This window comes from Rhinopithecus roxellana, chromosome 20 (assembly GCF_007565055.1).
Source record: "Rhinopithecus roxellana isolate Shanxi Qingling chromosome 20, ASM756505v1, whole genome shotgun sequence".
NCBI lineage: Eukaryota > Metazoa > Chordata > Mammalia > Primates > Cercopithecidae > Rhinopithecus > Rhinopithecus roxellana.
In genome coordinates, this window is record NC_044568.1 from 71,435,201 (window position 1) to 71,458,653 (window position 23,453).

General features: G+C 53.0%; 1 protein-coding gene across 9 annotated transcripts in view; it reads right to left on the minus strand.

The window, feature by feature from the left end:
- Nucleotides 1-23,453, minus strand: part of MAPK8IP3 (mitogen-activated protein kinase 8 interacting protein 3) — a 62,260-nt gene that overhangs the window by 32,748 nt on the left and 6,059 nt on the right. For all 9 annotated transcript variants that reach the window (XM_030924586.1, XM_030924580.1, XM_030924583.1 and 6 more), the window contains exons 2-4: nt 9,613-9,733; nt 5,304-5,374; nt 4,931-5,022 (exon numbers count right to left, since the gene is read on the minus strand). In XM_030924586.1, coding sequence (XP_030780446.1) covers nt 4,931-5,022; nt 5,304-5,374; nt 9,613-9,733 — 284 coding nt within the window. The remainder of the gene's footprint in view (nt 1-4,930; nt 5,023-5,303; nt 5,375-9,612; nt 9,734-23,453) is intronic.

A 23,453-nucleotide genomic window follows, 5' to 3' on the forward strand; every position in this document is an offset into this window, starting at 1 on the left:
CAGACACGTGACACACGAGCCCGCTTGGCTTTGACAAGAGGCCCCGAAAGGGGGCTGTGTGGCAGTTCAGCCAGTGCCATGTGTCCCCAGTTCAGTGTGCTGTGCGAATGTCTCAAGACAGCACCCGGAACATGTGTACACGTGGCACGCGGTGACGGCACACACGCGGCTACAGAGACACACACACTCCTGCCCGCAAGCCCTCTGCAGCAGTGGTCCGAGAACACTGCCTGGTGTTTGCACTTAACACCGAGTGTATTCCAGACACACATTCACGAAGCCACGCCAGGCATGAAGGAAAATGTCTGTCTGGGTCAGGAGGGATGGCGCTCAGCACTGAGGATGGATGGTGCCCTCATGGCGAGCCAAGGGGTTTTGACTGAGCAGAGGGACTGACTCAAATATGTGTTCCCCAAGGGACCAAAGGTTGTGGCAGGTCAGAGTCCACACCAAAGGAGAAAGAGCAGGTGTCTAACAGGGACGGGCTCCTTCCAGCTCAACTGCCCAGCAACAGCACAGATCACCAAGGCCTGTCCCAGGGCTCCTGACCCCACAAAGGCAAACACTGGGGATAGGGGAGGGGGCTGTGCCTTCCTCCTTCAGCCGGCTCATGCCTTCAGAGGTGTGAGGCTGTGGCTGCCGTCCACATCTGCAGGCAGGTGGCAGACAGCACGTGAGCCCCGCCCTCTCCTTCCCAGCCAGAGTCTCAGCCTGGGGAGGCAGGGGACACACCAGCCCAGAGGTGGCTCTTGATGCTACCACTGCAACAGCAGGCGCGACCGATTCCATGAGCTGGTAATGCAGCTCAGCACCACTGCTGGCCAAGGAGGGAGGCAGGGGCAGCCCAGCCACAGCCCTGCTCCTCCTGTTGCCCCCCATGGAGCACGCTCCTCTCAGGGCCACAGCATGCTCAGGGAGACCGGGCCACCAGCCCCAGCCCCTTCTTCCCAAGGGGCCAACATCTTCTCACATGCTATGGAGATCTGGCAAGGAGGTCCAGGGGCCGAAGCGATACAGTCGCTCAGACCCCACTGCAGGTGCCTTCTGGCTGGATCCCGTCATGGCAACCCAAGCTTTGGCGTGAATCTGGATAAGAGACCTCTCCTGCAGAGGTGCGGGGCTCCTGCCTCACAAATGGAGGCCTCCGGGGTCCATGGCTGGGGAAGGCCCCCACCACACAGCCACTGCTGCTGGCATTGCCCCCACGGCCGGTGCCAAAAGTCCCGTGTGCCCAGAGGAAGTGAATGGCTGGGGCCAGGTCAGACAGAAGGACTTGGTTGTGGCAGCACTGACAGGAGAGCGCCCTAGATCCATCCTGTACAAAATGATCGAGGGGCTTCTTCCAGAGGGCACGGTCTGGTTCCCTGAAGGGAGCGCAGCAGCCCTGACACAGCCTTCAGGAGCTGTGGTGGAGCTGCACAGGGGACCCCAGCAGTGGGGCACTGACAAGGATGAGGTACACCACTGTGGGGCTTCCCCCTGAACTCCCAGCGCCAGGAGGAGCTGAGGGACGGGTGCGGTGCCCAGCCCAGATGCAGCTCAGGGCCCTGGGTACCGCAGAGACACCTCGACAGCAGGTTCCCGGGCCACCTTCTGCCTCACACGAGAGAAACATGCAGGACAAAGTACTCCTTGCCCCGCAGCCGCGTGTCTCTTCCAGGTGGGCCTGGCCTGGCCAATGACGACAGCAGGGTCAGGTGGCTCTGGAGCTGGGGCAGCCTCTGCTCTTGGCTGAGCTCACATGGCCGTGGGGCTCTCAGGACCTCTCGGGTGGTCTGTGGGCCTGGGGTGGGGACCACTGCGACTGTGAACCTGGGCTCTCGGCCGGCGTCCTGAGTTCACACGTCACACCTCTGGGATCTGGGATGAACTGGGCACACTGTTGCTGGGCTCCTCCTGCCCATGTGCCCTCCGGCACGGCCTCTGAGGTGCTCCTCTCTGAGGCTGCGCTGGCAGGGAGGCAGCTGAAGGTTCTGGAATGTTGCAGCTCCCGGGGGATGACCAAACTGCCCGCCTCTGCCCCCAGCTCCCCACAAAAACAACACGAAGATCCTGGGTCCAGGTTAGATTTTAATTCCAGTTAGCTGGGAATCCTCTTCCAACTGCCGAGAGCCAGAGGTGAGGATGTCCCAGCATGCGTGCCATGAAGCGGGAGCTGTGAATGAGAATCTCCCACTCTGGGATCTGATGGAAACAACTGCAAGGCTTTCACAGCTTGCCAAGCTGGCATCCGCACGCCCCAGCGTGGTTCTCACGGTGCTCCGGGTGGGCGGATGGCCGGCGCCGCCCATTCTCAGGGCGAGTGCTTATCACAGGACAACTGCAGGTCCCTTCTCCAGCTGAGAGCCGCGAGACTGCCTGAGGACCCGCTGCTGCAGGCTTCACGGCACCCCCCGGCCAGCCGGGCCTTCACACACACCATGCGTTTGCTCTCACGTCCAGACACTCGGAAGCAGAGTCTTACAGCTTCTCCTGTACCATCCGGAACATGACCCATGAAGCCCAGAGCTGGATGTCCTGGCCCTTCTCGTTTGCAGGTGTAACCCCAGAACAGGCAGGCACGAAGCAGCTTTCGCAGCTGGCCAGGCCTTGATGGGGTGTGAGGGAGGCTTTTGCCATCGCAGCCCTGGCTGTGGGAGGCTCGGGGGCAGAAACAGACTTCCCCGCCTCCAGCTGCCCCAGTTCTGTGGCACAGGGGCTTCTGACTTCATGCCCCTGCTCCCCGCTGCTAGACTCAGAACGACAGCGACAACCTCCCCAGCCCAGGTCGCGTCTCTGGTCTCCCATGGCCAGTCCCCTGGAGCTGGCAATACCCTGGCAAGATCTTTGATGCTCTGCTCCCTGAGGCCTGCAGCCCGGCTTTCTCCTGACTCAAAGGGCACAGAAAATGGAGAGGAACCCAATCTGGGCAGGCTCCCCCCGCTCTCTGAGGAAAAGCAGCACTGAGCCCTGGAAACCCACCGATATCCCCACCCTGTGGAAGGAATGACACTCAGTACAGGGCTGGCCAAGGCTCCCGGCTCATCCACACAGTCAGTTATTTGAGGCAGAATGTTCTAGAAAGTCCCGCAAACACTAAACCATTGCCCCGAGGGGAAATATGTACACATGCAGGTACGCGTATAAGATTGTGACCTCAAGTCCTCAAAGCAATGCATCCCGGTCAGTTCTATTTCCTTTATTTTACAAAAGCGAAAAGGAGGTTAGAAATATAGGGTGACTGACCACCCCACTAACTGGTGTCACAGCTGGGCTTGGAGCCCCCTGGTACTGGCCCCAGCACTGGCCTCATGCACGACACGTGACACTATCTGGCCCTCCTGTCTCCTCCCCAAGCACCCGGACAGGAGCTGAACAGGGGGCAGAACATCGCTTTGTCCGCCTCTGTGGGAAGCCAGCACAGGCACTCCCATCTCTCCTACCATGTGCCTGTCTGCAAGGGACTGTGAAGTGCTCTGAGCACTGACTTCCTTTCTTCCTTTTTTGAGATAGGCTCTCACTGTAGCACCCAGGCTGGAGCGCGGTGGTGCGATCTTAGCTTGCTGCTACCTCCGCCTCCCGGGTTCAGGTGATTCTCCTGTGTCAGCCTCCAGAGTAGCTGGGACTACAGACATGCACCACCACACCCAGCTAATTTTTGTATTTTTAGTAGGAACGGGGTTTCACCATGTTGGACAGGCTGGTCTCAAACTCCTGACCTCAAGTGATCTGCCTGCCTCAAGCTTCCAAAGTGTTGGGATTACAGGTGTGAGCCACTGCGCCCACCCTGAATTTTTTTTTTTTCTTTTGAGACACAGTCTCGTTCTGTTGCCCAGGCTGGAGTGCAGTGGTGCGATCTTGGCTCACTGCAACCTCTGCCTCCCAGGTTCAAGTGATTCTCCTGCCTCAGTGTCCAGAGTAGCTGGGACTACAGGCACTTGCCACCACTCCCGGCTAATTTTTTGTATTTTTAGTAGCGACGGGGTTTCACTGTGTTAGCCAGGATGGTCTTGATCTCCTGATCTTGTGATCTGCCCGCCTCGGCCTCCCAAAGTGCTGGAATGACAGGCTTGAGCCACCGCGCCTGGTCTAATTTTTGTATTTTTAATAGAGACAGCGTTTCACCACATCGGTCAGGCTAGTCTCGAGCTCCTGACCTCAAGTGATTCACCCACCTCAGCCTCCCAAAGTGCTGGAATTACAGGCGTGAGCCACCATGCCAGCCTCTTTTTTTGTTGTTTATTCTTTGACCTCACATGAGCAGATGATTTTCTTATTTTATTTTGTAGAGACAGGGGCTCACTCTGCTGCCCAGGCGGGCGTGTAGAGGCGCGACTGTAGATCACTGCAGCCTCCAGCCCCTGGGCTCAAGCTATCCTCCTCTCTCGGCCTCCTGAGTAGCTGCGACTATAGGCAGTTATTTGAGGCAGTATGTCCTAGAAGTGCCACCCCATGCTTAGTTAATTTTTAAACATTTGTTTTTTTTTTTTTTTTTTTTTTTTTTTTTTTTTTTGTGTAAAGACAAGATCTTGCTGGTTGCCCAAGCTGAGCTCGAACTCCTGGGCTCAAGTAATCCTCCCGCCTTGGCCTCCCAAAGTTCTAGGATTACAGGCATAAGTCACTGTGCCCGGCTGAGGTCAGATACATTTTAGTGAGTAGATAAAGTGGCAAACAGAATCTGTGGATAGCAAGGGTTAAATGTGTGCGAGCTTCCTGGGGCCCCCCTGACTGAACTGTGGACCAAGCAGAAGGGACACAGGGGATCCACACAGGCCCGTCGCCCAGGGCAGCCCCCCCACATCACTGCTCAGCCACGCTCCAACCAGCTCCCTCCTCCTGGGTCTCCAGAGCGCTCCCTGTCGTCCTGAGCCCAGAGCGCAGGCCATAACAAGCACCATGACCCCGGCCTGTCCCTGCCCCTGCACACCTCCGCCCGCCGCGCCCCTCATACCTCCGCCCCGGCAGGCTGCTCTCGGTCTGGCTGTTTCCTCCAACCTGCTGCATCTTGGACCTCTCGATGTGCTCCACGTAGGTCTGTATCATCTGCGAGGAGGGAAACGTCTGCATTAGCTCTGCCGTGGGGGGGCTCTCTCCCTCCCCTCTCTAACCTGTGAAGCTTTCCCAGCTGCCCTGTGGGGGCAGAAATCAAGACAGCATCCTGGAGGGGAATCTAACCAGCCTGAGGCTGACAGCCTTCAAGCCTGGCAGCAAATGCCAGAAAAGGGACCCACTAGGGAAGAAAACCACAGTTCGCAAGAGTCGCAGGCATCAGGCCGCAGCCCCCTCTCAAACCCTCGCCCCTGCGCCTGCTTCTGGGCACCCACCTCTGTGTGCCGCTGGTGTAGGGCATTATACTCCTTCTTCATCTCCGACTCCCGCTCCTCCAACCGGGAAACTGGAAAACACAATCACTGTCTGAGCCGCACAAGCCGCTTCTCGATGACCCTGAACTCCTCTGGGTTGTAACCGTGGAGGGAGAGGGTTCCAGGACAAGGCTGGGGCTTGGGGCAACCAGCAGCAGCCCTGCAAGTACAGGGCCGTCTGGGGGGCTGCTGTGTGCGCACTGTGCCATGGGAGAACACTCGGCTCTGTTGGGAGTTAAATATGGGGGTGGGGAAACCCACAGGCGCTCTCTGTGCTAAAGTCAGCCAGGAGCCTGAGATGCAGGCAAAACCCAGGCACGCCAGGCATGGGAACAGGTGCACAAGAAGCTTGTGGGAGGAGGCGGGATTCAAAGTGAGTAACCTCCAAGACAAGTCAAAGGGACGCGCCTGGCAGAACAAGCAGCGGGGTCCTGCACACATGCCAAGGGCTGGGGAGACCAATCATGATCGTGCGCCTTCTGGGCTGACAGTCACATCTCCCTTAAATGGGAGGCCCCCAGTGACACCAACATGGTCCCCTCTGGCCCCAGATGTGCTCTGCCCAAGAGATGCAGAAGCAGCATGACAGGCCGATGGGCATCCGCACCCAGGGGACCCCACTCCATGTCACGCTGATGGAGCAAGCGTGCCCCCGGCCTGATGGCCGCCTCCACGGCTGTGTTCAAACCTCAGCTCTGTCCTGCAGCACACCAATGGGGAGGGCTGGTGTGGCGAGGTGAGAGACAGCCCCGGGGAGCACATGGTAAGGTCCTCCACCAGCTTGTGCCCTGTCCTCAGCATGCTGCCCTCCCATCCTCCCCGGCTTTCTGGTGTCTGTTTGGAAATGACTTCACAGATTATGTGGTTCAACATCTCACTCTGGCCATCCTGCTCTGGGGCCTGGGGGGTAGCTGGCCCGGCATAGCCTTGGAGGCTGCGGCTGCCTACGCTGGGCTCTTGCATCTCTACCAGGCACCCAGGGAGGCTACGCTGCCAGCATGGGGATCCCATCCAGAGGAGCAGCACAGGCGTCAGCGCCAAGCGGTCAGTCTGGTCTTCCCTAAGGAGCTGGAGGTGCTTGCAGACATCAAACCTGACACACGTGACTTAGACACAGCACCCAACAGCATAACTCACAGATGCCACACCTGACATACGTCGTACAGACACTGGACACGACACAGGACTTACAGACACGACACCCGACACATGTGACTAACAGACGCTGCACGCAGCAAATGTGACTAACACACAGTAAATAACACACAGCTCACAGATGCTGCACAAAGCACATGACACTCAGACGCCACACACAGCACACAACTCGCACAGACGCCGCACATAGCACACAACGCCGCACGCACATAGACACTCAGACGCTGCACGCAGTGCACAACTCACAGACCCGCACACAGCACACGACACACAGATGCCGCACACAGCACACAACTCAGACGCCACACACAGCACACAACTCAGACGCCACACACAGCACACGACACACAGACGCTCCACACAGCACACAACTCAGTTGCCAAACACAGCACTCAACACTCACAGATGCCGCACACAGCACACAACTCAGACGCCACACACAGCACACGACACACAGACGCTCCACACAGCACACAACTCAGTCGCCAAACACAGCACTCAACACTCACAGATGCCGCACACAGCACACGAGTTATAGACAGTGCATGCTACACACATGTAACTGGCTGCTGGAGGAGGGAGCCAATCAGCCATCCGAGGTTTGTGCTGACCCCAGCAACAGCTGTGGCCGCGGGAGGGGCTGCCTGTCTGTGTGGGACCAGAGCCCCGCAGCCTCTCTGTGAGTTCCCACCGGGGCAGAGCATAGCCACCACCTGGAGGGAGCCCAGGGCCAGCTCTCTGCCCTCATCTGGTCCCCACTCCTGGTGCCGGCCCAGTGAACAGCCTCAGCCTATAATTTGATTTCCTTTTTTTTGAGACAGGGTCTCTCTCTGTCACCCAGGCTAGGGTGCAGTGGTATGATCAAGGCTTATGGCAGCCTCTGCCTCCTGGGTTTGAGCAATCCTCTACCTCAGCCTCCCAAGTAGCTGGGCCTACAAGTCTGTGAGCCACCATGACCAGCTAATTTTTGTATTTTTTGTAGAGATGGGGTTTCACCAGGTTGCCCAAGCTGGTCTTGAACTCTTGAGCTCAAGGGATCCTCCCACCTCGGCCTCCCAAAGTGTGGAAGTTACAGGTGTGAACCACTGTTCCCAGCCCTGCCTGTAATTTGAGCTTATGTTTTTCTCCTTCTAAGACGAGAGCTAAGAATGTTTCACACACGAAATGCACTGAAAGCTGAGGGGCCAGGAGAGACTCTGTAATTATGGAAAGGCATGATCTAGGTATGCTCAGCGCGGCCCTTAGGCTTGCTCTGCGCTGTGAATGCCAGTGTGTTCACCTGTGTGTGGAAGCTGCCACCGTGGTCACCCTCCGCCCCAGACTCGTCAGCAGGTCACTGTCAGCACAGCAGCCTTTAGGCCTTGGCTGGGGATAGCAGTAGGTCTAACATATGGAAACAGTTTCTTTCCCCAATTTGATCTTAACTTTTCAGAGATGAAGGAACCTGCTGTTGAGGTAGCTAGGGAAACCGCAGCCGGATCAGTGGCAATTATTAAAACATCTGGGGCCAGGTATGGTGGCTCACTCCTGTAATCCCAGCACTTTGGGAGGTCGAGGCAGGCGGATCACGAGGTCAGATCGAGACTGTCCTGGATAACACAGTGAAACCCCGTCTCTCCTAAAAATACAAAATATTAGCCGGGTGAGGTGGCAGGTGCCTGTAATCCCAGCTACTCGGGAGGCTGAGGCAGGAGAATCACTTGAACCCGGGAGGCAGAGGTTGCAGTGAGCTGAGATCACACCATTGCACTCCAGCCTGGGCGAAAAGAGTGAAACTCTGTCTCCAAACAAAACAAAACATCTAATTACAGAAAAGGAAAATCACACAGGAAATCATCACTTCTTCTTTTTTAAATTTTTTCTTTTTTGAGACGGAGTCTCACTCCGTCACCCAGGCTGGAGTGCAGTGGCATGATCTTGGCTCACTGCAACCTCCACCTCCTGGGTTCAAGCGATCCTCCTGCCTCAGCCCAGTTAGTAGCTGGGACTACAGGTGTGCGCCACCATGCCTGGCTAATTTTTGTATTTTTAGTAGAGATGGGGTTTCGCCATATTGGCCAGGCTGGTCTCGAACTCCTGAGCTCAGGTGATCCGCCCGCCTCGGCCTCCCAGAGTGCTGGGATTGCAGGCGTGAGCCGCCGCGCCCGGGCCTTTTGTTTTTTCTTTTCTTTTTTTTGTATTTTTTTTTGAGACGGAGTCTCGCTCTGTCGCCCGGGCTGGAGTGCAGTGGCCGGATGTCAGCTCACTGCAAGCTCCGCCTCCTGGGTTCACGCCATTCTCCTGCCTCAGCCTCCCGAGTAGCTGGGACTACAGGTGCCGCCACCTCGCCCAGCTAGTTTCTTTTTGTATTTTTTTTAGTAAAGACGGGGTTTCACCGTGTTAGCCAGGATGGTCTCGATCTCCTGACCTGGTGATCCGCCCGTCTTGGCCTCCCAAAGTGCTGGGATTACAGGCTTGAGCCACCGCGCCCGGCCTGTTTTTTCTTTTATTTTTTTAGAGATGGAGTCTCTCTGTGCCCACACTGCAGCCTCAACGTCAGCCCAGCTGAGACCACAGGCGCATGCCATCACGCCTGCCCTATAACACTGACAGTAGAGTTGAAGCAAAGATAAGTAAACCAATTGTTCTTATAATAATAATAATAAATCCCTCTTGCCACTTCGCCTTGCAGGAGACAGACACCCTGATCAGCTGTGCCCCCACCTAAGTGCTGTCACTCCAGTGGGGCCACACCACCGGGCCCACCCTCCTGCCTGAGAAGGAGCCATCACTCCTCAGCAGTGCGGAGAGGTGGGGACCCAGGGGCTGCAGGAGCTCTGTTCAAAAGGTGCAGGAAGGACCTTCAGGACCACAGACTTGTGATCTGGGGGTCAGAATCCACTCTGAAGCAAAAGTGCTCTGGGGCCACAGGGACCTTCTTTACTTATGTCCACACACAATTTGGGGCCCGTTACAGAAACAGGCAGCAGTGCAAAGAGCTGGAGTACATAGCTGAGGCTCCCACTGGGATTCCTCTCGTCCCCTTGTGCAGAAGGCGCCCCATGTCCTCCCCAGCCAGAGCCGTCCCAGGGCAGCGCCCATCAGGTGCACCCCCAGGCTCCCGCCAGCCACTTACTCTGATCGGCATAGTTCTTGGCCTTCAGCTCCAGCTGGCGCGTCTGGAACTCGTAGTGCTCCACCTGGATTTGCAGCTCTTTCTTCTCTTGTTCCAGAGCATCTTCAAACTCAATGAATTTCTGTGCATGGAAGGGAGGGAAAGAGCAGGCATCATGAGTGAGTGTGGAGCAGCTGCCTTTCACTTGAAGGACCACAGGTTTTGAGGGCCCAGGGGCCAAAGATGTCCCCAAGACCACAAGCTAGCCAGGGGCCAAGCCAGAATGGGGGCTTCCCGCCACATGGCTGTGGTCACCACCCTCTTCAGGCACAGTGAGGAGCCATGGGAGCAGGGCAGGAGAGCCCTCCAGGACTGCATGATTGCACCCTCCTCTCCCTCTGGCGGTGCTCACAACCCCGGGACATGCCAGCAGTCTCCTGTCCAGGGAGGATTTGCTGTGAAGGGAGCCTGTTGTTTCCAATTATGGCTGTCTTCATGGCTGCACGAGACCCGGGCAGCAATGCAGGACCCTGCACTCAGAAGGCTCCATGCTTGGGTTGGCTGCTGCCATCTTGAAATGTTTGCTAATTTTTGAACACAGAGCCCTGTGTTTCCATTTATGCACTGGGATCCATGAGCATGCAGCCAGTCCTATTTGCAATGGAGCCATCTGACTCCTCTCAACTCCATGCCTCAGAACAAGGTTGAGCCTACTTTTCTGCATCTCAGTTGCAACTCAGCTCAGGACACCATCGTTGCTGGGATAACCAGCAACACAGTCTTGTTCCTAGTCCTTAAATAAAAAGGCAGGGAGAATGGTCTAGGTTTGTAATCTTAACCTTATGTGGTAAGTTTCAGGAAAAAATTATTATCAAACCAAGTGAAAACAAAACACTTTGCAAAATAAAAGCAGCTCATGAAAGGTCTGAGGAGCAGAGGGGCCAGTGAGGCCCCAGGTGTGGCCAGGCCTCTGGCCAGGCATCGATGCCACGAGTGTAATTGCTACAGGAGCCCAGAGAGGCAGCTGTTAACACCTTGTTTATACAGAGTAGAAAACTGGGGGATATTATCAAGAAATTGCACTGGAAGAAGTATAAATACCAGCTGGGCTTTCTTTTTCTTTTTTTTTGAGACTGAGTTTCCCTCTGTCACCCAGGCTGCAGTCCAGTGGCGCGATCTCGGCTCACTGCAAGCTCCGCCTCCCGGGTTCACGCTGTTCTCCTGCCTCAGCCTCCCGATTAGCTGGGACTACAGGAGCCCGCCACCTCGCCCGGCTAATTTTTTGTATTTTTAGTAGAGATGGGGTTTCACCGTGTTAGCCAGGATGGTCTTGATCTCCTGACTTTGTGATTCGCCCACCTCGGCCTCCCAAAGTGCTGGGATTACAGGCGTGAGCCCAGCATTTTTTTTTTTAGACAGAGTCTTGCTCCGTCTCTGAGGCTGGACTGCAGTGGTGTGATCACAACTCACTGCAGCCTTGAGCACCTGGGCTCAAATGATCCTCCTGCCTCCACCTCCTGAGTAGCTGGGACCACAGGCATGTGTCACCAGGCCTGGCTAATTTTTAAAGTTTTTTTTGTAGAGGCTGGGCACAGTGGCTCATGCTGTGAAATCCTGTTTCTACTAAAAAATACACCACAACCTGCACCTCCCGGGTTCAAGTGATTCTCCTGCCTCATTCCAGAAGTTTGGGAGGCCGAGGCGGGCAGATCATCTGAGGTTAGGAGTTCGAGACCAGCCTGACCAACATGGTGAAACCCTGTTTCTACTAAAAAATACAAAAATTAGCCAGGTGTGGTAGCACACGCCTGTAATCTCAGCTACTTGGGAGGCTGAGGCAGGAGAATGGCGTGAACCTGGGAGGTGGAGCTTGCAGTCAGCCGACATCGCGCCACTGCACTTCAGCCCGGGCGACAGAGCGAGACTCTGTCTCAAAAAAAAAAAAAAAAAAAAAAAAAATTTTTAGTCTTGCTATGGTTCCCACGTTGGTCTCAAACTCCTGGGCTCAAGTGATCCTCCCACCTCAGCCTCCCAAAGTGCTGGGATTACAGGCCTGAGCGACTGCACCCAGCGTCAGCTGGGTTCTGGAGACAAAGGATTTCTCAGAAGATGGGAATACAAACCGGACAGTGGATTTCATCTTTTGGGATCTGGAAGATTCACGGGTAGTGGCCACAGCTGTGTTCCCTATAATAACTCTACCCACTCTCCCACCCGGATACTAGGCCCTTCGACGCTTCTTCCTATAGCAGCAGCTTCTAAAAAGGTCTTTGTGTTGAAACCACTGGGGCTCTGCCCAAGAAGTGACTCATCTTGTGCAGTTACTGAGAGGGCAGAAAACCACAGAGGAGGTGGGAGGGGCAGGCAGGGAGCAGGAGGCAGCAGGAAGGGTCTCTGTTACGGGCATCACATGCAACTTAAGGAAAATGAAGAAAAACGAACACTCCACAGCTGGGAAAATGCATGACTTTTCTGTGCAGCGGCACAAAAAATAAAAATAAGCGGTTTTGAATTAACTGTGGCTACAACTAGCATATGAACAACACACACATGCTATTAATCAACTGATAAGAATTTTTTTTTTCCTTTTTGAGACGGAGTCTCGCTCTGTTGCCCAGGCTGGAGTGCAGTGGCGCAATCTCTGCTCACTGCAACCTCCGACTCCTGGGTTCGTGCCATTCTCCTGCCTCAGCCTCCCCAGTAGCTGGGACTACAGGCGCCCGCCACTACGCCCAGCTAATTTTTTGCGTTTTTTAGTAGAGACAGGGTTTCACAGTGTTAGCTAGAATGGTCTGGATCTCCTGACCTCATGATCCGCCCGCCTCCGCCTCCCAAAGTGCTGGGATCACAGGTGTGAGCCACCACGCCCAGCCTGATAATAATTTTTAACAAAAAGTTGTCTGGGCGCGGTGGCTCACGCCTGTAATCCCAGCACTCTGGGAGGCCGAGGCGGGCGGATCACGAGTTCAGGAGATGGAGACTATCCTGGTTAACATGGTGAAACCCCGTCTCCACTAAAAATAAAAAAAATTAGCTGGGCTTGGTGGCGGGCGCCTGTAATCCCAGTTACTCGGGAGGGCGAGGCAGGGGAATCGCTTGAACCTGGGAGGCGGAGGTTGTAGTGAGCTGAGATCCCGCCACTGCACTCCAGCCCGGGTAACAGAGTGAGGCTCTGTCTCCAAAAAACAAAACAAAACAAAACGAAAAAACAAAAAGTTTTTGTAGACAGGGAGTGGTAGCTCATGCCTGTAATCCCAGAACTTTGGGAGGCCGAGGTGACTGGACTGATTGACTCCAGGAGTTAGATGCAACATGGCAAAATCCCGTCTCTACAAAAAAAATAAAAAAATTAGCTAAACACGATGGCATTTGCCTGTAGTTCCAGTGAGCTCGGAGGCTGTGGTGGGAGGATCACCTGAGCCCAGGAGGTCGGGGCTACAGTGAGCCCTGAGGCTGGTTCCACTGCACTCCCGGATGACAGTGAGATCCTCTCTCTCTTTCAAAAAAAAAAAGGTTTTGTAGAGATAGGGTCTCACTATATTGCCCAGGCTGGTCTCAGACTCCTGAGCTCAAGCAAACCTCCCACCTTGGCCTCCCAAAGTGTTAGGATTACAGGTGTGAGCCACCACGCCTGGCCTTGTTTTGTTTGTTTTTTTGAGACAAAGTTTTGCTCTTGTTGCCCAGGCTGGAATGCAATGGCATGACCTCAGCTCATTGCAACCTCCCCCACCGAGTGCAAGCTATTCTCCTGCCTCAGCCTCCCAGGTAGTTGGGATTATAGGCGCCCACCACTACGCCCAGCTGATTCTTTGTATTTTTAGTAGAGACGAGGTTTCACCATGTTGGCCAGGCTGGCCTCGAACCCCTGACCTCAGGTGATCCACCCGCCTTGGCCTCCCAAAATGCTGGGATTACAGGCATGAGCCCCCACGCCCAGCCTAGATATTTTTTAAAGTAGGTAATTTTATTTCCTGTTATATAAAAAATGAAAATAATTATACAAACAATGTATGTTTTTGTAGGAAAATTGGTGTTAGGTAAAAACAGAAAAAATTTTAAATTACAAGGCTCTGTCTATAGGGTCAGTTAAAATTGTGTGACGTGCTTCTGGATTTGTATGTGTGTGCATAGAGCAGATGTGCGATCATCTTGTACACAGTGTTTGTAACCTGATTTGTTCACTGATTTATATTGAAATGCCTTTCAACACCAACAGGCATATTCTACCACCTCCATTTCTGGCAGGTGTGTGTTCTGCTGGGAGTGTGTGGGTAGAGCACAGTTTGCTCAATCCATTATCTCCTTATGGACTTTCAGGTTGCTTTAAAATGTTTGCTATTATAAAAAGGCTGGCCGGGCGCGGTGGCTCACGCCTATAATCCTAGCACTTTGGGAGGCCAAGGCAGGTGGATCACCTGAGGTCAGGAGTTCAAGACCAGCCTGGCCAGCACGGTGAAACCCCCGTCTCTACTAAAAATATAAAAAATTAGCTGGGCGTGGCAGTATGCGCCTGTAATCCCAGCTACTCCGGAGGCTGAGGTAGGAGAATTGCTTGAATCTAGGTTGCAGTGAGCCAAGATCGCGCCATTGCACTCCAGCATGGGCAACAAGAGCGAGATTCTGTCTCAAAAGAAAAACAAACAAACACAAAAAGCTGTGTGCGCATGCGTCTTTGTACCTCCGCCTGCTGGCCTCTGCTCTCCGAGGATGTGGTCATGCACTGCTAAGTGACTCTTCAGAGGTGTCCCAACTTTACACTCCCCGCAAAAAGTGGGACAGAGCCATTTTGTAGAACTCTCAACATTTCTTTTATACTTTTTTTTTTAATGAGGCTTTTTTTCCCTTTACTTTTATTTTTCAATTTTTTTGGGACAGGGTCTTGCTCTGTCACCCAGGCTAGAGTGCAGTGGCACAGTCAAGGCCCACTGTAGCCTTAACCTCGTGGGCTCAAGGAATCCTCCCATCTCAGTCTCCCGGGCAGCTGGGAACACAGGCACGTGCCACCGCCACATTGGGCTAATTTTTGTGTTTTTCCTATAGAGATAGGGTCTCCCTATGTTAGCCAGGCTGATCTCAAACTCCTGGGTTCAAGCGATCCCCTCTCAGCCTCCCAGAGTGTTGGGATTACAGGCATGAGCCACTGTGCCTGGCCATATTTCAGTCTGTTTCGGAGCCAGCACCACAGGTTTTTAAACTGGTGTTGTGGTGTTACGGTACCTTCTAGTATCTAATATCTGCTCTCCCTCTTACATCTTCCTTTTCAACATTTTCTTGGTTATTCCTAATTTTTCCTTCTAGATTAATTTGAGAATCATTTTGAATCACCTACACACATATTTATTTTTTGGTTATGCAACTCACCTGTCAGAAAGCACCAGGTCTCTGCCCTTAGCAAGGGGCCATTTTTTTTTTTTTTTTAAAGATGGGGTCTCAGGCCGGGCACAGTGGCTCACATCTGTAATCCCAGCACTTTTGGTGGCTGAGGCAGGAGTGCCACTTGAGGCTCAGAGTTCGAGCCCAGTCTGGGCAATATCATAAGACCTTACCTTTGCAAAAAATAATTAGCTGGGCATACTGTTGCATGCCCATAGTGCCAGCTACTTGGGAGGTTGAGCCAGGAAGACTGCTTGAGATGGGGTCTTGCTCTATGGAGATGGGTCTTGCTCTGTTATCCAGACTGGAGTAGAGCAGCATGACCAAGGCTCACTGCAGCCTTGACCTACTGGGCTCAAGCAATCCTTCTGCCACAGCCTCCCGAAGCACAGCGACTACCCAGGCGTGGTGATGACTACAGGTGAGTCACCTCGCCCAGCCCCTAAGGTTGAGTTGTTGATTTCAGTGAGAAGATGCTCAGGGCTAGACTTGGGGTGACAGAAAACTCATCTCGAGGAAGTAAAGAGTCCTCTGATGGGGCTTTTGGGGCTGGACGCTGGAAAATTCTTATTTATTTATTTTTTTTGGAGACAGCTCTGTTGCCCAGGCTGCTGTGCAGTAGTGAGATCTTGGCTCACTGCAACCTCCATCTCCCAGGTTCAAGCGATTCTCCTGCCTCAACCTCTGAGTAGCTGGGATTATAGGCGCCCACCACCACGCCCTGCTAACTTTTTTTTTTTTTTGAGACGGGGTCTCACTCTGTTGCCCAGGCTGGAGCATAGTGGTGTGATCTCAGCTCACTGCAAGCTCCGCCTCCCGGGTTCACGCCATTCTCCTGCCTCAGCCTCCTGAGTAGCTGGGACTACAGGCGCCCGACACCTCGCCTGGCTAATTTTTTGTAGTTTTAGTAGAGACGGGGTTTCACCGAGTTAGCCAGGATGGTCTCGATCTCCTGACCTTGTGATCTGCCTGCCTCGGCCTCCCAAAGTGCTGGGATTACAGGTGTAAGCCACTTCACCTGACCAACTTTTGTATTTTTAGTAGAGACAGGGCTTCACCACGTTGGCCAGGCTGCTCTTGAACTCCTGACCTCAAGGAATCTGCCTGCCTTGGCTACCCAAAGCGCTGGTATTACAGGTGTGAGCCACTGCACCCGGCCCAGAGAATATTTTTATTTAAAGGTCATTGGCCAGGCGCGGTGGCTCATGCCTGTAATCCCAGCATTAGTCTAGCCCTGAGCATCTTTGGGAGGCTGAGGCGGGTGGATCACCTGAGGTCGGGAGTTCGAGACCAGCCTGACCAACATGGAGAAACCCCATCTCTACTAAAAAATACAAAATTAGCTGGGCGTGGTGGTGCATGCCTGTAATCCCAGCTACTAGGGAGGCTGAGGCAGGAGAATCACTTGAACTTGGGAGGCAGAGGTTGCAGTGAGCCAAGATTGCGCCATTGCACTCCAGCCTGGGCAATAAGAGCGAAACTCCGTCTCAAAAAAAAAAAAAAAAAAAACCTTGGCCGGGCGCGGTGACTTACGCCTGTAATCCCAGCACTTTAGGAGGCCGAGGTGGGGGGATCACCTGAGATCAGGAGTTCAAGACCAGCCTGGCCAACGTGGTGAAACCCTGTCTCTACTAAAAATACAAAATTAGGCGGGCATGGTGGTGCATGCCTGTAATCCTAGCTACTCGGGAGGCTGAGGCAGGAGAATCTCTTGAACCCAGGAGGTAGAGGTTTCAGTGAGCTGAGGCCATGACATTGCACTCCAGCCCAGGCGACAAGAGTGAAACTCTGTCTCAAAAAAAAAAAAAGAAAAGAAAAAAAAACCATTTACTTCTGATTTAAGAGAACCAAGAATTTTCAGACGGGCATGGTGGCTCACGCCTGTAGTCCCAGCACTTTGGGAGGTTGAGATGGGCGGATCATGAGGTCAGGAGAGCGAGACCATCCTAACAAGGTGAAACCCCATCTCTACTAAAGATACAAAAAAGATTACCCAGGCGTGGTGATGGCAGGCGTCTATGGTCCCAGCTACTCAGGAGGCTGAGGCAGGAGAATGGCATGAACCCGGAAAGCGGAGCTTGCAGTGAGGCGAGATAGCGCCACTGCACTCCAGCCTGGGTGACAGAACAAGACTCCATCTCAGGAAAAAAAAGAAAAAATAGAGAGAGAGAACTAAGAATTTTCAGTGGTGGGGACTTGGGGAAGAGAGATGAATATAAGTCTATAAAGCACGATTACAAAATATGAACGGAGCTGAGAAAAATAACGTTTTAACTATCAGCATTTTTGTTGAATGGGCCTGCATAGTACTAGGTTATAAAAAAATAAAAGAACTACTCGGAATACAGCACGGTAGTATCTTGGTCCCAGAGACCTGCTGAAGGTGTAACGGTAGCAAAGTGAAAGCTTTCTGTGCACATGCTCGTGATCCGTGCTGCAGGGCAGCGTGTCTTTGACACGACTACCTCTCTAGCAGAGTCTAGTGAAACGCCGTGTGGCAGCCGGACGTGTGAGGCTACCTGTGGGTCACCTTTGAGCATCCCACGGATCAATGACTCGAGATTACAAAATGAAGGAAAACATGGGTGTCGCTCCTCAGCTGAGACACGAAACAACTCTCACGTCTAGGTACCAATATGCCACAGGATTCCCTTTTTAGACATGTTTTTAAGATGTACTTCCCCATCCCTCCCACGATCAAAGGGCTCTGCTTGAAAATTAAATTCAACTTATGTTTTCAGAATTTGCTTTTCGGTGAATTTCTTCTCTTCTCTTCTCTCTTTCTCTCTCTCTCTTTCTTTCTTTCTTTCCTCCATCACCCAGGCTGGAGTGCAGTGGCGTGATCTTGGCTCACTGCAACCTCTGCCTCCTGGGTTCAAGTGATTCTCCTGCTTCAGTCTCCCAGCTTCCCGAGTAGCTAGGATTATGGGCACCCACCACCACGCCTGACTAATTTTTATTTTATCTTTTTTTTTTTTTTAATTATTTTTTTTTGAGACGGAGTCTCGCTCTGTCACCCAGGCTGGAGTGCTGTGGCCGGATCTCAGCTCACTGCAAGCTCCGCCTCCCGGGTTCACGCCATTCTCCTGCCTCAGCCTCCCGAGTAGCTGGGACTACAGGCGCCGCCACGTCGCCTGGCTAGTTTTTTGTAGTTTTTAGTAGAGATGGGGTTTCACCGTATTAGCCAGGATGGTCTCGATCTCCTGACCTCATGATCCGCCCGTCTCGGCCTCCCAAAGTGCTGGGATTACAGGCTTGAGCCATCTCGCCTGGCCTATTTTATCTTTTTTGAGACAGAGTCTCGCTCTGTTGCCCAGGCTGGAGTGCAGTAACGCAATCTCAGCTCACTGCAACCTCTGCCTCCCGGGTTCAAGCGATTCTCCTGCTTCAGCCTCCCAAGTACCTAGGATCACAGGCGCCCACCACCACACCCGGCTAATTTTTTTGTATTTTTAGTAGAGATGGGGCTCCACTGTGTTTGCCAGGATGGTCTCGATCTCCTTGATCTCGTGATCTGCCTGCCTCGGCCTCCCAAAGTGCTGGGATTACAGGTGTGGGTCACTGCGCCCAGTCATACCTGGCTAATTTTTGTACTTTTAGTAGAGACGGGGTTTTGCCATGTTGGCCAGGCTGGTCTCAAACTCCTGACCTCAGGTCATCCATCCACCTCAGCCTCCCAAAGTGCTGGGATTACAGGCATGAGCCACCTTGCCTAGTATTTTCGGTGAATGTCAAGATATATATTGAAATAAACGAGCACAGTGGCTCACTCCTGTAATCCCAGCACTTTGGGAGGCCAAGGTGGGCGGATCACGAGGTCAGAAGTTCGAGACGAGCCTGACCAACATGGTGAAACCCCGTCTCTACTAAAAATACCAAAATTAGCCAGGTGTAGTGGTGCACACCTGTAATCCCAGCTAAGGAGGTGAGGCAGGAGAATCACTTGAACCCGGGAGGCGGAGGTTGCAGTGAGCCGAGAATGCACCATTGCATGACAGGAGACTGTCTCACAAAAAAAAAAAAGAAAAAGAAAAGAAATGACCTGAGAGCATAGGGTCTTCCAAAATCTAGTAATCCAAGTCAGGTATTTTAGTATTCCATAGAATGAGATCATCCTTCCTTTTATATGTAAACAAAGTTACACAGTGACTGACTTTTCATGTCAAATATAAAATCAAGACGACAATATTCTGGACTCAGAATGTCAGAGCAATGGCCAGGTAAGTTCTTTCACAGGGCGATCAACAGGCTTTTGGTAACTTTCACAACCCATGGACACTTTCCTGGTGAGTAAAGTAACACATTAAATCCAAACCTCAGCTGGTGTAGTGGCTCGTGCCTGTAATCTCAGCACTTTGGGAGGCTGAGGTGGGCAGATCACCTGAAGTCAGCAGTTCAAGACCAGCCTGGCGAACATGGTGAAACCCCATCTCTATAAAAAATACAAAAAATTAGCCGGGTGTGGTGGCGGGCGCCTGTGATCCCAGGTATTCAGGAGGCTGAGGCAGGAGAATTGCTTGAACCCGGAGGGCGGAGGTTGCAGTGAGCCGAGATTGTGCCACTACAATCCAGCCTGAGCAACAGATCGAGACTACGTCTCAAAAAATAAATAAATAAATAAAAATAAAAAATCCAAACCTCCCCTCTCATCTGTCCGTTAGGCCAGGCTCAGCAGCGAGAAACAATTCAGCTCTGGCTGGTTGGTTAGAAACAAATGTTGACACGAATCACAGATCTCGTTCTTTGGCAATACCAATCAATTTGCTTCCTTCCCTGGGAATGAGGGGGCGGTATGAATTCCAAGGAAAAAGGCTCATTTTTGGTCTTTTAAGCAGGCAAACAGTTGGGCGCTGGGCACATCCCTGGCGGATGCCCTTCACAGCTAGTTCCCAGGTACAGGCAGGGACCTTGCATGGCTGTGGTTACCCAGGGCTGGCAGGGGCAGTCGGAGCCCTTTCCATTTCCCACAACTGCCTGGCCACCTAGATCTAAACGCAGAGAGAGGACACGCAGGGGGTGGCCCTGCAGCTACAAAGCTGCCCCCGAAGCCTGCTGGACGGCAAACGGGTGGAGGGAAGGACATTTCTCTATTCAGGTATTACACGTGGGGCGGAGAGATCCGGCCACCAGCTCGCGAATCCAAAAATCAGGTTGAAAAGCAAGGTTTCCTCACGTTTCTGTGAAAGGGACTGCTGGGTTCAGTGTCCACATGAAACAAATCCCAACTGGTTGAATACACACTGATTTTCAAGAATGGGTAAGACAGATGGGGAAATATATATATATATATATTTCCCCATCTGTCTTACTAGTACATATACATTTGTATTGGGATATATATACACACACACACATATATATATACATATAAATTTATATGGTTGGTACCAGCGGAAGAAAAATGAAGATAAAACTAAAACCCCAAGTTAAATGTCCCATCCTATGAAACATCTCCCAGGGAAAAATTATTCTCAAGTAAACTTTTATTCTCTGGGCGCATTCTTAGGAGTTTACACTCACTGGCTTCTGAAACTTCCTAACCAGCCCCAGTCTCTGACTCCCTCTGGCTGCACTGGACGGGGCTGCTAACCGCGCCTCCGCTAACCGCGCCTCCGCTAACCGCGCCTCCGCTAACCGCGCCTCCGCTAACCGCGCCTCTGTTCGCTCTTCTCCGGAGACAAAGGGTCCTTGCTCTCAAAACAGAAACGCTCTGACCTCAGGCAGGGACACAGACACACACCTGTGCAAGGGCGCACTGGGACTGTGCATTTATCTGGGAATTCATTTCCTGGGGAGAAGGAAAGGGGATGGGAAGGCTGGCTGGGGAAAGGTTAGGGAACAGGAGCCCAAAACTCCCCAGAGGCCTGGGGAGGAAAGGGCACCCAGAAATTTTAACGAAAGGCAAGTTTTGAATCTGGTTGCTGATAACAAGAATGGAAATGCCCTAGGCCCTGTGTGGGAAACCCACTGCACAGGGGAGTGGTCTTGAGGAAAGGCCCTGTCGCGTTTCACGTGGCATGCCCCGGATCTCTTGCCCTAACAGTGGCTCAAAAAAAAATGCAACAGGGTAATGATGTTTTGGGCTCTAAGGGTCTCTGCAAAGACTCATCCCCCTCAGAAGCAGATTCTAGCCTCTGGGTTTCACCGCCAGCCTACCTCAAGCAGTGCTTGGCCCAACACCCTGCCCCGGGGTGAGCGGGCTTACAAACCACTCACGCGTGAAGGTTACGTAAAAGCAAGCCGCCCAGCTCCCCTGCAGGCAGGCGGATGGACAAACAGCACTGCTGGTACCCTGCTTGGCCATGGAGAAAGGACACACGGCCTGGGACTCGGAGAAAGGACACATGGCCTGGGTGAGTCCCTGAATCACTGTACCGAGTGGAAGAGGTCATAGGAAACCACGTATGCACTGCAGGAGGCCAGTATGCAAAGCTCTAGAAAATGCAAATCAACCTACAGTGACAGAAGGCAGATCAGTGGTTACCTGGGGACAGGTGGGGCAAGGAAGGGTCAGAGGGGGGTTACACAGGGCACAGGGAACTCTGGGGTCTGGGCATCTACACTGCTTGGACTGCAGGGATGGCTTCAGGTGTTCATACAGATTTCAAAACTCATCAAATTGTACTCCTTAAGTATGTACAGTTCAGTGTATGTCAATGATACTGCAATAAAATTCTCACCCACAGAAAGAAAAGAAAAAGCAGCCCAAGGTGAAAAAGTCGATCCTGTGCCCTGAGCACAGGCAGTTCTGAGGTAAGACCGATTTCCCACCAAGCTCTTCTTGGCCTTTTGAGAACTTCAGCCCCTCTCTGCTGTTTCCTGTTGCTGGCATCCACTTTTCCATCTCACAATATTTTCTCCTGTCTGGTCTCCTGTATCTGAAACCCACTCTTTCGGGATCTCCTCACTTTCTGGAAAATGTTCATTAAACAGGAAACAAACCCACCTTTTAAGCATTTTCCTTTCTTGCATGAAGCTGAGTAACTCACCATCTGCCCTTACATGCAGGCAGCTCAGCTAGACTGCCCACAGCCGCATGGTCCAGTATGGAAGCCCTGGCCACATGTTTACATTAATTAAAATAAAACACAGCCGGGCATAGTGGCATGAGCCTCTAGTCCCAGCTCATCAGGAGGCTGATGTGGGAGGATTTGCTTCGGTCCAGGAGTTTGATACCAGCCTGGGCAACATGGCAAGACCTCATCTCTAAAATAAGTAAATACAACTAAAAACCCAGTTCCTCAGTTCCATGAGTCACACCTAAAATGCTCAATGGCCCTATGAGGCCAGCAGCTACTGAAGTGGACAGCACCAAATACAACATTTCCATCATCCCAGAATGTTGTGTCAGACAGAAAGGCTACTCCAAAGAGACAGTTCTTGACCTTCAGGAATTGCACAGTTTGGTGAGATGTGCGCAGAGGCAGGGGAAAGCTGGCTTCCCCTTATCCACATACACAGATGGGCTGGGCGCGGTGGCTCAAGCCTGTAATCCCAGCACTTTGGGAGTCCGAGACAGGCGGATCACGAGGTCAGGAGATCGAGACCATCCTGGCTAACACGGTGAAACCCCGTCTCTACTAAAATATACGAAAAAAAACTAGCCAGGCGAGGTGGCGGGCGCCTGTAGTCCCAGCTGCTTGGGAGGCTGAGGCAGGAGAATGGCGTAAACCCGGGAGGCGGAGCTTGCAGTGGGACGAGATCGCGCCACCGCACTCCAGCCTAGGCGACAGAGTGAGACTCCGTCTCAAAAAAGCAAAAACAAAAACAAAAACACATACACAGATGACCAGCATCTCCGGGTGTGCCGAGAAAGAGAAACAACATGCTCAGGCTGAATGAACCAGAGGGTGCCGGCCCCTTGTTGGCAGGGAACAGCTTAAGTTGTGGAAGCCGGGAGGGAGGCCTGGTGGGGGCCCAGTTCCCCAGGCAGGGGCGGGCAGGCTGGGTGATGGGGGCTTCTCTGCAGGTGCACTGGGGAAGCAGACACCAGCAAATCAGGCAGGGACGGGAATTGGCCAGGTAAACCCCGAGAGTGGGGTGGGGGCAGGTGGTCTAGGTGGCAGGAGCTGCAGGTCTCAAGGACGGGTGGGTGGCAGCCAGAAGACCAGAGGCAGGTGAGGCTGGTGAGCGGTGGGCCCGGTGGGGGATCACCTGGGGGGGACAGCCTCACTCTGTCCACCCAGTGTCCTGGCCCACTTTGTCACTCAGATCCCCTCATGTTATCACCGTCTGAGACGTCCACACTGCCTCAGGAGAGCAATCAGCTAATGCCCCTGCCTGGAATTCAGCCTAGCACTCAGAGACCAGCTATGCTTTGTGAGGGTTCTCTGGGCTGGCGAAGTGACGGGGGTGGGAGTAGCCAGGAGACCCTGGGATGGTGGTGACTGGAAGCAGAAAGCAGCAAAGGAGATGAAAAGTGGGGGCATTAAAGAATTCCTGAGGCCAAAAGAACAGCAGGACCTAGTGGCGGATGGACACTCAGGTTG